The sequence below is a fragment of the Perognathus longimembris genome, chromosome 8 (assembly GCF_023159225.1).
Source record: "Perognathus longimembris pacificus isolate PPM17 chromosome 8, ASM2315922v1, whole genome shotgun sequence".
Lineage (NCBI taxonomy): Eukaryota > Metazoa > Chordata > Mammalia > Rodentia > Heteromyidae > Perognathus > Perognathus longimembris.
In genome coordinates this window covers 40,284,145-40,299,726 of record NC_063168.1, presented here as the reverse complement: position 1 = coordinate 40,299,726, position 15,582 = coordinate 40,284,145, and the positions used below count along the sequence as shown (strand labels likewise).

Below are 15,582 nucleotides of genomic sequence, written 5' to 3'. Positions count from 1 at the left end.
TCAGGGACAGTGCCCAGGCCCTTTGTTCAAGCCCAAGATCCAGTGAGCACATGTATGTGTATGTGCATGAGTGCATACATCCCCTCTCTCAATATTCAAACATTTCACTCAATTTAATTATGTATATGTGAAGAGCCTGCATACATTGGTTGGCATAAAACATCTATTAATCATGTACAGTGTTGGTAATAGTAGATTTAAATTGGTAAGTGTCTTTGAAAAACACTAATTAATATGTATCATGAACAGTATATTCTTAGACTCCTTGATGTAACTCCTTAAATTTATAAGTATTCTAACTTTTAATTTAAAAATATGGAAAGAAGTTACATATATGAATATTTCTTTCATAATATTTTTTATGGTAGTGAAATAAACAAGAAGTGATCCGAATGTATAAATTTATGTGTTTTAAAATTTTATATTTACTTTTGTTGTTATTGTCGTGGGGCTTTTACTCAGGGCCTAGGCATTGTCTTAGAGCTATTTTGCTCAAGGCTAACCTCTACCACTTTGAGCCACAGCTCCACTAATGGTTTTCTGGTGGTTATTTGGAAATAAGAGTCTCAAGGGCTTTCCTGCCCCAGCTGCCTTTGAACCATGATCCTCAGATCTCAGCCTCATGAGTAGCCAGGATTATAGGCATGAGCCACCAACACCCACCCTAAGACATGTTTTATATTCCTGTTATAGCTGAATTCATACTGCATATATATGCACATATGGAGAGGGGAAAAGAGAATATGCAAAAGTGATAATAATTTTGTTATGATTATGGATTTTTTCACAAATTTCTCTGGAGTTTTCTAAAATTAAGTGTCAGATGCTTAGCAATTCTAAAGTAAACATTTAAATGTTCAAAGTTAGTTTAAATATTAGAAATATTTGCTTAAAATGTCTAAAGTCTTAGAATCACAACTTATTGGCAGTCCATGTTGAAATGGTACATAAAAATTTCCGTTTGCTAATGTTTGGCTGTTGGCAGATAAAGTAAATTTTTTAGCTAAGCAAATGTCAGTTGTTGCTATAGCACTTCTAAAGTTAAAGCTGCATGATAATTGGCAGGGGTACTCTTGGGTAAATGTGAAGCAAAGTCAAGGATTGATTAGGAAAAGGAAAATGTCAAACCTCCCACAAGTGACTTGGAAGACAGAACCAGAGGGAAGAACACACTAATAATGATGATGAAATCTGGCAAGCCATTGCAAAGGCCACTGCCCAGAATAGAGATTTGGGTGCAGCAGGGGGTATTTCAGATAAAGAATGGTAGATTTTTTTTTTTTTTAAAGCTTTCTGGGGCTGGGATGTAGCTCAGTGGCAAAGCGCTTGCCTAGCAAGTGCAACATCCTGGGTTCGATCCCCAGTACCAAAAAAGAAAAGAAAAGAAAAAAAAAAAAGCTTTCTGTGCAATGCCCTGACTATAGGCCACCTATAAGATTTGGGAAAGCAGGCGACAAGAGGGTATTGGAAAATGAAGACTTTAGGACTCATTCTAAATGTGATGGAAAGACTCAAGATATTTGAAAATAATTATTTAAAATCTACATTGAGCTGGATGTGGTAGAGTATACCTGCAATTCTAGCACATGGGAGGCTAAGGCAGAAGGATCACAAGTTTGAGTATAGCCTTGGCCTACATAGCAAGACCTTGTCTCACAAACAACAAACTAGCCAGGCCTTGTTGGTTCATCCCTGTAATCCTAGCTACTTAAGAGGCTGAGATCTGAGGATTAAAAGCCAGGATTGAACCAGCCTAGACAGGAAAGTCCATGAGACTCTTATCTCCAACTAACCACCAAACAGTTGGAAATTGGAAGCTGGCTCAAATGGTAAAAGGCTAGCCTTGAGTGGAAAAAGCTAAAGGACAGTGCCCAAGCCCTGAGTTTAAGCCCCAATATTGGCATTAAAACAACAACAAAAAATGACAACCAACAAAACCCCATAGTCTACATAAACTAACTGTAAAGAAAACAAGAGGAAGAGATGAATTGTGAAGTCTCTGCAATACACCCAGACCTTTATCCAAAGTAGCACCCTCAGAATGTATTTTACCTTAAGAAGATATTTAGAATTGAACCAAAAGGAAGGAAAGAAGCAGAATTTTCCAAGACTAAATAGAAGACTCCAGCAAAGTGGTACTCGGCAATTCAAGATGAGATTATGGTGGAGAATCCAACAGAATTCTGGTTTTGGTAAAACTAATCTGAACTGTAGAGGAAGAATAACGCCTGCAAAAAGACGTTCTTATGGAGTTGTCACTGGCCTTGCAGCTAGGAAAACACCTGGAATTCAAAAGGGAATTAGTCCTATGAATTGTCCTCCTCTCAGTGACAAGAATATAGAGCGATATTTTCCAGTGTTAAAAAGGAAGGCAAACCTGAGACAGAATGAAGCACAAAGGAAACCAGTTGCAGTTCTCAAGCAACCTAACCAGTTAAACAGAAAAACTAACCTCCCAGTTAATTTTACCAGGAGTGGGAATAAATTAAGCCATCAGAAAGATACTCTCCAGGCAACTTTTCTTTTCTGAAGAGGCCTGAAGGTTCAAGCCCAGGTGAACACAGAACAGAAGCTAGAAGATGTAGTAGCAAAGAGAACGCGTCAATGGCGTACTTCCACCACAAATGGAGGAATTCTTACAGTGTCCATTGACAATCCTGGAGTGGTTCAGAACCCAGTAGCTCAGAAACAAAATGAGAGCAATCTGATGTAAAGAAAGATCTTAAAGGTGTTCTCCTACAATTTGACATAAATAGTGTTGGAAAACAGACAGGAATGACTTTGAATGAACGATTTGGGATAGTGAAGGAGCAAAGAGCCACTCTCACGTTCAACAAAGGAGGAAGCCACTTTGTAACTGTGGGATAAGATCCCTTGTCAAAGGAACTTTTCAGTTTGAGAGGTTGAATTGCTTGAAGAATTCATCATAGAAATTCAAAACTTTACTTCAAAATATCTAGAAGGCTAAATAACTTTCCTTTTGGAAGGTTTTTTTTTTTAATGTATAAAGTAATCCCCTGAAAGAATAACAGGGAATATAGCTATCTGTTCTTGAAGATTTCTTGGTTGGCCCAGACAGAATAATTTTCTGTTGACTTCTTTGGTGCCTCATGAAGCAGAAGGAAGACAGAATGATAGCAATTGCTTATTTTTATGATAGTGACATTTAGGATCTCATTACTTTTGCCCATTTTTCAGTTCTCGGCCATGGCCAACCTTAGTCTTCGGATATATACATAGCCCCCTTTGTTGCTGTCACTTAACTTTGAATAGGGTTGACATAAGTGCAGTTGCCTTTTCTTCATTAGTTATATTAAAAAAATGTTGGAGCTGGGGATATGTCTTAGTGGCAAGAGTGCTTGCCTTGTATACATGAGGCCCTGGGTTCGATTCCCCAGCACCACATACACAGAAAACGGCCAGAAGTGGCGCTGTGGCTCAAGTGGCAGAGTGCTACCCTTGAGCAAAAAGAAGCCAGGGACAGTGCTCAGGCCTTGAGTCCAAGCCCCAGGACTGGCCAAAAAAAACAAAACAAAAAAACAAAAAAATGTCAGAATTTCAGTTTTGGCTTTTAGGATTTATGGGAATATCTGGAACTTGGTTCATTTTTCAGATAAAATTAGGTTAAATCCCTAAAGTTTGTCTTTCATGTTGAAATTCTGACAAGGAATGTGGTTCTCTTATATTAGTCTCAGCCTAAAATGTTGATGTTTCCCTACTATAAATGCATATTTACAAAGTTACCTGACACTTTAGAGGGTAAGTTTCAGTGTAAAACCCTGAAAGTTGGTGTTTGAAAAATGTAGAAAGGATGACAGGGAATAGCAAGTTGAAGGACCAAAAATTTAGATGAAATACTTCAAAACCCCAGTTGTGGGTAGACTCTTTGGGTTTAGTGGTATCATCAGTCTAGTGTCCACACATTATTCTTCAAATGGTATTTATAAGATTTTTTTTTTTTTTTTTTTTTTGCCAGTCCTGGGGCTTGGACTCAGGGCCTGAGCACTGTCCCTGGCTTCTTTTTGCTCAAGGCTAGCACTCTGCCACTTGAGCCACAGTGCCCCTTCTGGCCGTTTTCTATATATGTGGTGCTGGGGAATCGAACCCAGGGCTTCATGTGTAAGAGGCAAGCACTCTTTTTTTTTTTTTTTTTGCCAGTCCTGGGGCTTGGACTCAGGGCCTGAGCACTGTCCCTGGCTTCTTCTTGTTCAAGGCTAGTACTCTGCCACTTGAGCCACAGTGCCACTTCTGGCCATTTTCTGTATATGTGGTGCTGGGGAATCGAACCCAGGGCCTCATGTATACGAGGCAAGCACTCTTGCCACTAGGCTATATCCCCAGCCCGAGGCAAGCACTCTTGCCACTAGGCCATATCCCCAGCCCAAGAAAAAATTTTAAGATGGACTGAGTCACTTAGATATTTTGATAGTAAACTTAATAGCCATAAGTCCTAAACTGTCCTTATTCAGAGTTAAAATTTCTAAGTTTCTAAACTTGCTAAATTAACAATTTCTAGTTCTAAAAATATACTTGTATGTGTCTCAAAGAAAAGTTGAAAAATTAGAATTACATTGTAACCTTGTTATAAACCTTTTATTCTGATTTGCTCTTTTTTTTTCTTTTTTTTTTTTTTTTTTGGTATGATATAAAGTTCAGACATTTAAAGGGAGAAAGATTTTTCCTGTTCTGGACTACTGATCAGAGTTGGTCTGACATGCCAAGATAATGGTAAAAATCCTCAGACTATTGTATACACAGATTATAGTAAAATGCCATAGTGAAGAAAAATATTCCTGGTTCAAGTTAACAAGTTTGGTCATTTTGAAGTTTGACCTTAGGTTTGCTATAATTTGTATAAGCCTCTAAGTAGGTGTTAGGTTTCTGGTGTTTATTGACTTTTTCTATAAAACAAAACATCACTCCTGCTTACCTTGTATTGTATATTAGACTTCATGGTCTCTCATGCTCCTTGGTTTATTCTAGCCATAGAATGCTATCAGTAACAGTTTCATGCTTATACCAAAGAATTAAATCTGATCTTTAATGCCAGTATTTCTATTTAATAAGGAATTATTGGAAGCCAGTCACAGAATTTTAAAATAAACACTAGTCTCTCCTTCACTATATTTGAGGCTTTTCATAGAAACCAAGGACTCATTGTAAACTATTTTTGAAAGTCTGAATTCTTCTATTTGGTCTATAATTCTTCTATTTGACCTATTATAGACTGGTTTGGAATTGCTAGTAGCTTAAAGAAAAACAATTGGGCATGAGTTGTTTAAAGAAAAACCAATTGTGCGTGAGTGTGTTATCTTTAAAACTGTCTGTGAAAATGTATTATAAAGGTATTCATTTTCCTGTTATTTAAAATATTATACAGAGGGGCTGGGGATATGGCCTAGTGGCAAGAGTGCTTGCCTCGTATACATGAGGCCCTGGGTTCGATTCCCCAGCACCACATATACAGAAAATGGCCAGAAGTGGCGCTGTGGCTCAAGTGGCAGAGTGCTAGCCTTGAACAAAAGGAAGCCAGGGACAGTGCTCAGGCCCTGAGTCCAAGGCCCAGGACTGGCAAAAAAAAAAAAAAAAAGAAGTAAAATATTATACAGAGATTATTCATGCCATTTTTTGTAAACGTTAAAAATTGCCCCAAACGTTAATATTAAGTGCATCAAATAAGTGTCATTGGTATATTAGATGTTTGCTCCTCGTGCTTTTGTAATTTTCATTCAAAGTGGTTTTTGCCTTTGGTACAACTAAATTAAAACTCTTGTGTACTAACATACTGTATATAAACAAAACAATATGCTTTGTTAAAAAAAAGAAGGGATTTAACCATATTCTATAAATTTATAAGTGGGGTTTTTGATGTATAATATCAATAATCAGGTTGTAGTAGATTATTTTGACCATGTGGCCAGATGTAAAGAAAAAAGGTAAAGGTATTGAGAACAAGTTCAGAAATGCAAAATCTCATGCATTCAAGGGACTTGAACTGTAGAGGGTAACAGATTATCAAAAGCTGTATTCATATCCTTTGGAATGATAGGCTAATAAATTAAGACTTTATAATAGTTCACCATGAAACAAAAATTCTCTAAAGTGCTATTACTGTCCTAGGCAACTAAGATGTTGCCAAGCAATTGTCAGGATTATGTATATGTATGTGTGTGTGTGTATATATATATATACACACATATATACATATATATCACATATGTATTTCCAATCAACAGACAAGATGACTACCATCTGTTATATTTTTGTTCCTGTTAACACAAGAGAACACAGATTTTTAAAATGTAACTTATTCTTATAAAGGTGATGTACAGAAGGATTGCAATTACATGAGTCAGGTAATGAGTATATTTCCACCCTTTCTGAATTCAGATTCTTGAAAATGTTTTCTTGTTCCAGAAAATACCACCATGTATTTAGAAGAGGGGTAACAGGCCTTTGTGTGGCAGAACTGCTGAAAAGGTTGCAGACCTCATCCTAGGAAATGCCTCAAAATGATCTGGCAGGTGCCAGAACGTGTTTCCTATTCCATTCACTAACCAAACACCCTCAGCAAAGCTGAGCGGGGAGGAGAGATTCATTAGCCCGCATCGACGCAGCGGCTGTCTCCTCTGAGGATGACCTTGCCTTAGCCTCTTCTCAGGGTGTACCTCCTGTCCCAGCATCCGGCGGGCACAACCTTTCCGGGTGTATTTCGGTCACTCTTCCATGGCGCGTGGGAGGGAAGGGGCAGAGCGCGGGCGCACGCGGGGCTCCCCGGACCGGCGGGCCTGGCAGGCCTCGGGCGTTCCGCAGGTTTCCTTTCCCTCTCCATCCCCACCCCTCCTTCCACGCCGTCTTATTTGCGGCCTCTGACGCGTGACCCCGCCACGCTCGCGTCCCGGGCCGGTGCCAGGCGCGGGGTGCGCCCGGCGCCCCCATGTTCCTCGTCCGGGTGGCCGCACTCGCCGCGCCCCGTATCCCACTCCGGCTCCTCGGGAGAGGGCGCGCCGCCATGTCCACCGCACAGCCACTCAAGTCCGTGGACTACGAGGTGTTCGGCCGAGTGCAGGGTAGGGGCTCCCTTGCAGTGGAAGACCCACACCGTGCTCGGGGAGGGAGTGGAGAAAGTTAGGAGGAGAACCTTCCATCTTGAGAAGGCCTCTTCGCTAGGGCGGGACTTCCGCTCAGCCATGACACAGCAAATGTGGGTGGGAAAGGAGTCGAAGTGCGCATGCGCGGGAGTGTAATGAGCGGGAACTAGGAATGGAGAAGGGGAGGAAGAGAAGGGGCTGTGGGTGGGGAGGATGCTGAAGGCCTGGGCCTTAGCGTCCAGACAGAAAGGTTACAAAGAGTAGGAAAATCAACAACTAAATTACTTTTGAACAAAATGAATACTAGGAAGCAGAAACATGGGGTGGAGGCCGGGGTGTGGGAGCAGATTGGATGGAGAGAGGAAGAGTGGGCGAGTATAGTCATCACATTTAATGTACTTATGTGAAAATGGAACTAGGTATCTTGAGATGGGTGGACTTGGGCGAGAGAGGGGAAAATGAAATGGGATGACATTAATCAAGATGCACTGTACTAAACTGATGTGTGAAATTGAAACCCATTTTGATAACTACTTAGAGAAAAATTTCAAAATTATATAAATTTTTTAAAATGGAGAGGAAAAGAACAGAAGGTGTTTAAACTACTTGTCCCCTTAACTTGCTAACTTGGGCTTGACTTAAATGTTTTAGGAGATTTAAATAATATTTGACCATTCTCTTTCTTAAAGGTTATAGTAGCATCTCAATTCTTAAAAGAAGTACTACCTGATTTGCATTTCATTAGATGTTAGTTTAAAAGCTTGTAGTGGCTGACTTGTAAATAATATTTATAAACTACATTAAATCACTTTAAAAATTATTCAATGGGATGTAAATACTATGGTCATTAATATTCAGTATCACTTACTTAAAGCTTTCTAACAGTGGGAAATGTTACTTCATTTTTTTTCTCTTTGAATCTGATTTTTGTTCTATGTTGCCTTAGAGAATTTTATCCCCTTGATATGCTTGAGAATTTCTTATTGCTTACCCTATTAGAATGTTCTACAATCTACATAATATATGTATATATGCATGGGCACATATGTTCATAAAATAAAGAATGTTTCTCTCCTTCTCCCTCTCCCTCCCCTTCTCTCTTTCTCTCTCATCATGGGATTTGAACTCCAGGCCTGTGTACTGCCTCTGAGCTCTTTTTGCTCAAGGCCAGAACTCTACCAATTTGAGTCACACCTCCACTTAACCTTTGATTTCTTTTTCTTTTATTATTGCTTCTTCTTCTTCTTTTATTTTATTTTTTTGCCAATCCTGGGGCTGGGACTTGGGGCCTGAGCACTGTCCCTGGCTTCCTTTTTTTGCTCAAAGCTAGCACTCTACCATGTACTTGAGCCAGAGCGCCACTTCCGGTCTTTTCTGTTTTATGGTGCTGAGGAATTGAACCCAGGGCTTCATGCAAGCAAGGTGAGCACTCTAACACTAAGCCATAGTCCCAGCCCTATCCTTTGATTTTGTATATACAGTTTTTGTAGTTTGAGGCAGTGTACCAGGGTGGTGGTAAAAATAGTGAAGGTTTGTCTCCTGCATGGAGCCTTTCTTTTACAGATTGTGGGAAAGGATGTTGACAGAGAGAACTATGGCAGATAGGTCACAGGTGGGTTTTTGTTTGTTTGTTTTGTTTTTGGTGTTTTTTTTTTTCCAGTCCTGGGGCTTGAATTCAGGGCCTGAGCACTGTCCCAGGCTTCTTTTTGCTCAAGGTTAGCACTCTACCACGTGAGCCACAGTGCCACTTCCGGCTTTTTCCATATATGTGGTGCTGAGGACTGGAACCCAGGACTTCATGTATATAAGACGAGCACTTTACCACTAAGCCACATTCCCAGCCCTATTTTATTGTTTTTAATTGTTATTATAAAGGTGATATACAGAGAGGTTAATAAATGAGGTAATGAGTACATTTCCTTTTTTTGTTGTTGGTCATTGGGCTTGAACTCAGGGTCTGGGCACTGTCCCTGAGCTCTTTTACTCAAGGCTAGCCCTCTACCACTTTGAGCCACAGTGCCACTTCCAGTTTTCTGGTGGTTACTTGGAGATAAGAGTCTCATGGAGGGGCTGGGGGTATGGCCTAGTGGCAAGAGTGCTTGCCTCGTATACATGAGGCCCTGGGTTCAATTCCCCAGCACCACATATATAGAAAATGGCCAGAAGTGGCGCTGTGGCTCAAGTGGCAGAGTGCTAGCCTTGAGCAAAAAGAAGCCAGGCACAGTTCTCAGGCCCTAAGTTCAAGTGGCGCTATGGCTCAGTGGCAGAGTGCTAGCCTTGAGCAAAAAAGAAGCCAGGGACAGTGCTCAGGCCCTGAGTTGACGGCCTAGGACTGGCCAAAAAAAAAAAAAAAAAAAAAGAGTCTCATGGACTTTCTTACCCAGGCTGGCTTTGAACCATGATCCTCAGATTTCAGCCACCTAAGTAGCTAGGATTACAGGTGTGAACCTCTGGTGCCCAACTCAAGTACACTTTGTTTTGGACAATGTCAGTTTTTCTCAGTTCCAGCTTTTTGCTGGTGAACTTTTAAAATAAGAGACTCAGATCCTCAGATCTCATCCTCCCTCAGTGGCTAAAAATATAGGCAAGAGCCACCAATGCTTGACTCCATTATACTTCTTATTTTTGCTTCTGTCTACCCATTCTGCTTTCCACTGCATTAGTTATTCAAATAACTATAGTATACACATGACTGTGTCTCTCACTAAACAATAGATATGATATTTTGAAGGTCAGGCTGGTGTCTTGTTCCCTTCAGGGCTGTGCCTCTGGTGAGACCTTCAGTATGTCTTAAATTACATGGAAGTGCCTGGAGATAGTTCTAAGAAGGGATACTGGTGTGAGGCAGTTTCAGCTATATTAATGATGCCTTGTGTGTGGCTCCTGGGACCAGATCTTGGGTCATGGGGAAAGGCTGAGTGAGGCAGAATTTCATTCCTTATAAGCAAAGCTTTTCTGACAGTGAAAGTCATTAAAAAATCATTAAGGAATGCTTTTTAAACTGGTGAGTAAATTACCTTCTGCACTCAAAATTTATGTATGCAGTGAGATCCCAGATGAAGGGGTTTATCAAATTGTGAAAATTTTGATTTTCCTCCCTGACATTTAAAAATTCATATGGTTTCTTGAAATACCAATGTTTCTTTGTAGATTTAAAGTGCATTTGCATTGTACATATTCACCTCAGGTTTCCTACTGATCCATCTTCCCACAAAGTGAGGAATAGTTGCAGCTGACTGAGCCTTGACTGTGTTGTTCATGACTGAAGGGCTGATGTCTGCTCTAGTTTCCAGAGCAGTGTGTCACATCAGCCTCTCTTCTCTTTAGCAAGCCAGGCGGAAGCAGTGCAGGACCCTGAAAGCCCATACAAAGCATGTTCTCCAACAGAGGCCCTGACCTGAGTGCTGTGCTCCAGCCATTGCTGATGAATTAGTTTATCAAAAAGAGCCTGGAATATGTCAGGGGGGTGATAGAGCTTGACATACTTGATTTCCACATGGCACAGTGCTTCTCAAAATTAACAAGCTGGAGGTCTTGAGACTCCTTGACATACATTTCTTCTAAGTATTTAAAATAGGTAGTATTTGAGGGGCTCCATAAATAATACCTTTTTCTGTTATGTGATTTATTGAGAAGGAAGACCGGAGAGTGGAGTTTGGGGAATGTGGCTCTTAAATATCTGTATTGCAGAATTAAATATCCCCAAAACGGTTTAGTCCTGAGGGTACCTTGCTCCCAGAGGGGAGGAGACGAAGCACCTAGCCTATGCATGCTTCTCCTAAAGTTTACCCATCAGTAAGCCACTGTGTGTCCATGTGGAGGAGTCAGGGCAGGGTAGATGGTTGCCAGGAGTTACTTGTAATCTTAGCTACTCAGGAGGCTGAGGTAAAGGGTGGAGATGTGGCTCAGATGTTAGACTGCCAGCCACTGAGCCAGGTACTGAGTTTGAGTTATGGTCTCTGACCCAAGAAAAAGGGCTGGGAATGTGGCTTAGTGGTAGAGTTCTTGCCTAGCATGCATGGCACCTGGGTTCAATTCCTCAGTACCACAAAAACAGAAAAAGCTGGAAGTGGTGCTGTGGCTCAAGTGGTAGAGTGCTAGCCTTTGATAAAAAGAAGCCAGGGACAGTCCCCAGGCCCAGAGTTCAAGCCCCAGGTCTGGCAAAAAACCAAAAACACAAAACTGGTGATTTATGCCTATAATCCTAGCTACTCAAGAGGCTGAGATCTGAGAATTACAGCTAGAAGCCACCCTGGAGAGGAAAGTTTGTGAGACTCTTACCTCCAATAAACTCATCAGAAAAAGGCAGAAATGGAGCTGTGACTCAAGTGGTAAAGCACAAGCCTTAAGCACAAAAAGTGTAGGGACAGAGCCCAGGCTTTGAGTTCAAACAGCAGCACACACACTAATAAGAGGCCGAGATCTGGAGGAACATGATTCAAGACAAGTCCAGGCAAAAAGTTCCTGAAACCTCCATCTCATTCAATGAGACCTGGGCTTTTATTGTCACCTCAGCTATGGTAGGAAGATTGTGGTCCAGGCCAGCATGGGGAAAAAGTGAGATTGTATCTAAAAATAGCCAAAGCAGAAAGGATGGATGGTGTGGCTTAATTGGTAGAGGCCCTGTGTTCAAACCCTAGCAAAAACAAAACAACCAACCAATTTAGGAAGTCAAACCCAAAGTCTCTGATTTTGTGGCCTTTCCTTCATGATTTCAATGTGGCTGCTGTAACTCCAGTCGTTAGATTCATATAAGGTCAAGAAGAGAGAGGATTCTGGTGCAGTCCCCTTGGCTGAGTGAGTCCCTTTGGAAGAGCTTTCCTGAAAAACTCAACCAATGAGGCGCTCATTGACCACCCTATAATAAAAACCCTGGGAAACACAGGAGGTCATATTGGCTTTTACCAAGTGAAATCAGAGTTATGTAAGATGGAAGAAGAGGAGAATGAATTTTGTATATGCAACAAACAGTAGCTGCCATAGGGTTTTTTTATTTGTCAGTTGTGGGGCTTGAACTTGGGGCCTGGGAGCTACCTCTGATCTCTTTTGCTCAAGGCTAGTACCCTACCACTTTGAGCCACAGTGTCATTTCTGTTTTTGGTGTTGTTGTTTGTTTGTTTTGGATTTGAGTAGTTAATTACAGAGAAGGGTCTCTTGGGGACTTTTCTGCCAGGCTGGCTTCCAACCATGATTCACAGCCTCCTGAATAGCTAGGATTATAGATGTGAGGCCCTGGCGCCTAGCTCAGCCATAGATGTTTTTTAGTGAATAAAATTTTTAAATGTAATTATTACATTTAATATCCTTTCTCAAGTAGTGACCCCAAAAGACACACTACAGGAAGACTGATCTACATGGTTACCATCTCCAAGTATCAGATAGATAACCAGGACAACTTAAATTTCGATTAAATATGTATTGAGTTTTTTCACATTGTCACATTGCCTAAAGTAATGAGTAATGCTAGCCTTGAGCAAAAGAGCTCAGGGATACCTCCCAGGCCAAGAGTTCAAGCCTTACAACTGACAAAAACAAAAAAAGGCAAACTAACTTTATTCAGATAAGCTAGTCTTAAATTTTTAAATTCTAAGATTTATGTATTGAGTTTTTTCACATTGTCACATTGCCTAAAGTAATGAGTAACACTTATCTAGTTTGTCAGTCAGAATGAATTTAGCCTAGAATTAACCTAAATTAGCTTCTTAAACTTAAATGAATTCTTCAGTGCTACTATTTTAAGATTTTAAACATAGGGCTGGGTACAATGGCTTAAGCCTATAATCCTAGCTACTTGGGAGGTAGAAATTTGGGGTAAAAAGTTTGCAAGACTCATCTCAACCTACTAGTAGCTAGGTGAAGTGTCTTGTGCCTGTTACCCAGTGACCCAGGGCAGTCCAGTCATAAAGTGAGACCCCCATCTCAAAAATAACTCACAGAAAGGGATGGCAGAGTGGCTCAAGTGATAGAGCACCAGCCTAGCAAGCACAAGGCCCAGAGTTCAAACCCCTGTACTGCCAATATGTGTGTATGTAGTCTTATTAATAATAGTTACAAATACTCTTAAATTTAAAACTATGAATATTTCAATTTAATCTGTGCACATTAATTTAAACAAGAACGTACAGAAACAATAGCCACCATATCCTGTTTCAGTTTGAGATTCCTGTTCCTAGATGGTCTAACAGACTAACATTCTGGTAAAAGGCCATGAAGAGGGAATCCCTGTGGCATGTTTAAGGGGCCCAAAGAGGCCCAGAGGTTGGCTGCAGGAATGAGTGAAGACCAAGGTGCCAAGAGATGAGGGAGAAGCATTGGGAAGGAGCACGGAGAACTTGGAAACCAGAATTCATTTTATTTTGAGTGTGATGGGGAATCACTAGAGCATTGGAAGCTGGGGGAGGAAGTGATTTGATTTTACTTAAGAAAACCAATGTGGCTGATTTCTGAAGCGTACCTTCTAGGAGGCCTTACTGGAAGCAGGGACATCTGTCGAGGAAGTGCTTGCAATAGTTTAGTTGAAAGATTGTGGAAACTTAGGTGTAAAGGCATTATTACTCATAATTTTATGAACAACTTGAACAGAAGTGAACTACTTTTTTTTAAGTCTCAGTGAAGTTTGAAAAGGTAAAGGTACAAATGCTTACATTTTTTCTTATCTTTCTTTTATGCAGGTGTTTGCTTCAGAATGGTAAGTCAATACAATCTGTTTATTTTTGCCATTTTTCCAGTTATTTTTTTAATCACAGAGATAGAATTTTTCTATATAATGTGGGTCTGGTTTGTCTTTGACAGCAAAAAACTCATGGATTTTCCTTGAATTTACTGATTGTGGTTTTTATTGACAGTTAAAACAAAAGAAAACAAAATACTAGTCTATTGTAGCTAGCTACAATAGTGAGGCTGAGATAAGCCAGCCTGGGCAGGAAACTCCATCAGATTCGTATCTCTAATCAAGCACTAAAAAGCCAGAAGTGAAACTGTAATTCTGGTAGTAGTAGCAAAAAAGCTCAGAGGCAGCTCCCAGGTCCAGACAACCCACACCCACCAACACCCCCCCTACCCCTCCCCGCCCCCAAAAACAACACATCAACCAAAAACCCTCTAGTCTATTAAAAACATTGCAGATTCCCTAGCTTTTAGTTAATATTTCCTGTGAATTCTCAAAGTAGTCTCTCTCGGTGATTCAAGAGAAACATTTTCAGTCAGAGGTATACAAATATTAATTATGAGACTTCCTACATATATGTTCTCATAGAAAAAGGAAAATGTTGTATATGGAAGGGTTCCCAGAGTTTCAGTAGTTAAAATGAAGTTTCTTTCTATATTTTTACTAAAATTAAAATCCTTACTATCTGAGCTAGGAGTCATTTTGGTTCCCAACCTCTCAAAGTTCCAGTGTATTCTCACAAGTGAAGTCTCTGTGAGATGGCTCTATGCTTCAGAGTTCAAATTGCCTCCAGTTTCTTTAGTACCTTGGTTTGTTTTCAAGCCATTTCTCCCTCTGTCTTAGCTGCAATCAGTTTTGTTAGTGTGGCTTCACTTGGTGGAGTCTTGGTGGAGATCTTGGCCATGCTGACTTCCAAACAGATAAGTGTACTTCTGAAGGGTTCTGGTGGAAGAGCTTTTTAGTGTGTTGTGCTTAAAATAACTTAATCTCAAAATGTTTCTTTTTCATTTTCCAGAAGTATAACAGAATCTGAAATTGGGAAAAGGAATTTTGAAAACAACAACAAAAAAACCCCCAAACTATTAAGAATAATAGGTTAGGCTGGGAATGTAGCTTAGTGGTAGAGCTTACACAGTATGCATGAAGCCCTGGGTTAAAATCCTCAGTACCACATAAACAGAAAAAGCCAGAAGTGGTACTGTGGCTCAAGTGGTAGAGTGCTAGCCTGGAGCAAAAGAAGTTCAGGGACATTGCCCAGGTCCTGAGTTCAAGCCCCAGGACTGGCAAAAAAAAAAAATGGTTAGATCAATTTGACTAGAGAAAATAAAAACATTTTGTTGCAAGTCCAGAGCCAATCAAAACAGAATCTTTTAATCATGCAATAGCTCTGTCAACCAGCATGTTTGGACCAGTGTTCTTGTTAGTTTAATTTTCTTACTAAAATTATTATCTCCCAATTTTATTGGAAATTTCAAAATGTTTTAGGTTTTGTTTCAAACTGTGAGTGCTTTATGTTGATCCTAACTAGATACTTTTTGTCAGTGATAGAGAATCTTGGATCACTTGTCCTTTGGAATCTAGATTAACAATGCAATTCAGTTAGCAAGTGTAAGAGAAATCCACCTGAATTTTATGAATCACAAAACACATCATAGAAAGTGTCTATGAAGTAACACCCATTTTTAGTTGTTAGTGCCACTTCCAGCTTTTTCTGTTTATTTGGCACTGAGGAATTGAACTTGACACAGAGGGCTTCTTGCATGCTAGGCAAGCCCTCTTACACTAGGCCATATTCCAAGCCCTTGATTTGTTTTTTAATAATAT

The 15,582-nt window shown here is 40.3% G+C and overlaps 1 protein-coding gene and 1 pseudogene across 4 annotated transcripts in view; both read left to right on the top strand.

Annotated features, from left to right (window-relative positions):
* The first annotated feature begins 2,041 nt into the window (after positions 1–2,041).
* LOC125355988 lies at positions 2,042–2,868 on the top strand (annotated as a pseudogene).
* A 3,901-nt stretch (positions 2,869–6,769) lies between these two features.
* Acyp2 (acylphosphatase 2) overlaps positions 6,770–15,582 on the top strand; it is a 120,080-nt gene continuing 111,267 nt past the window's right edge. For all 4 annotated transcript variants that reach the window (XM_048352934.1, XM_048352935.1, XM_048352937.1 and 1 more), the window contains exons 1-2: positions 6,770–7,070; positions 13,763–13,779. In XM_048352934.1, the coding sequence (XP_048208891.1) occupies positions 6,938–7,070; positions 13,763–13,779 (150 nt within the window). In that variant the 5' untranslated portion in view covers positions 6,770–6,937. The remainder of the gene's footprint in view (positions 7,071–13,762; positions 13,780–15,582) is intronic.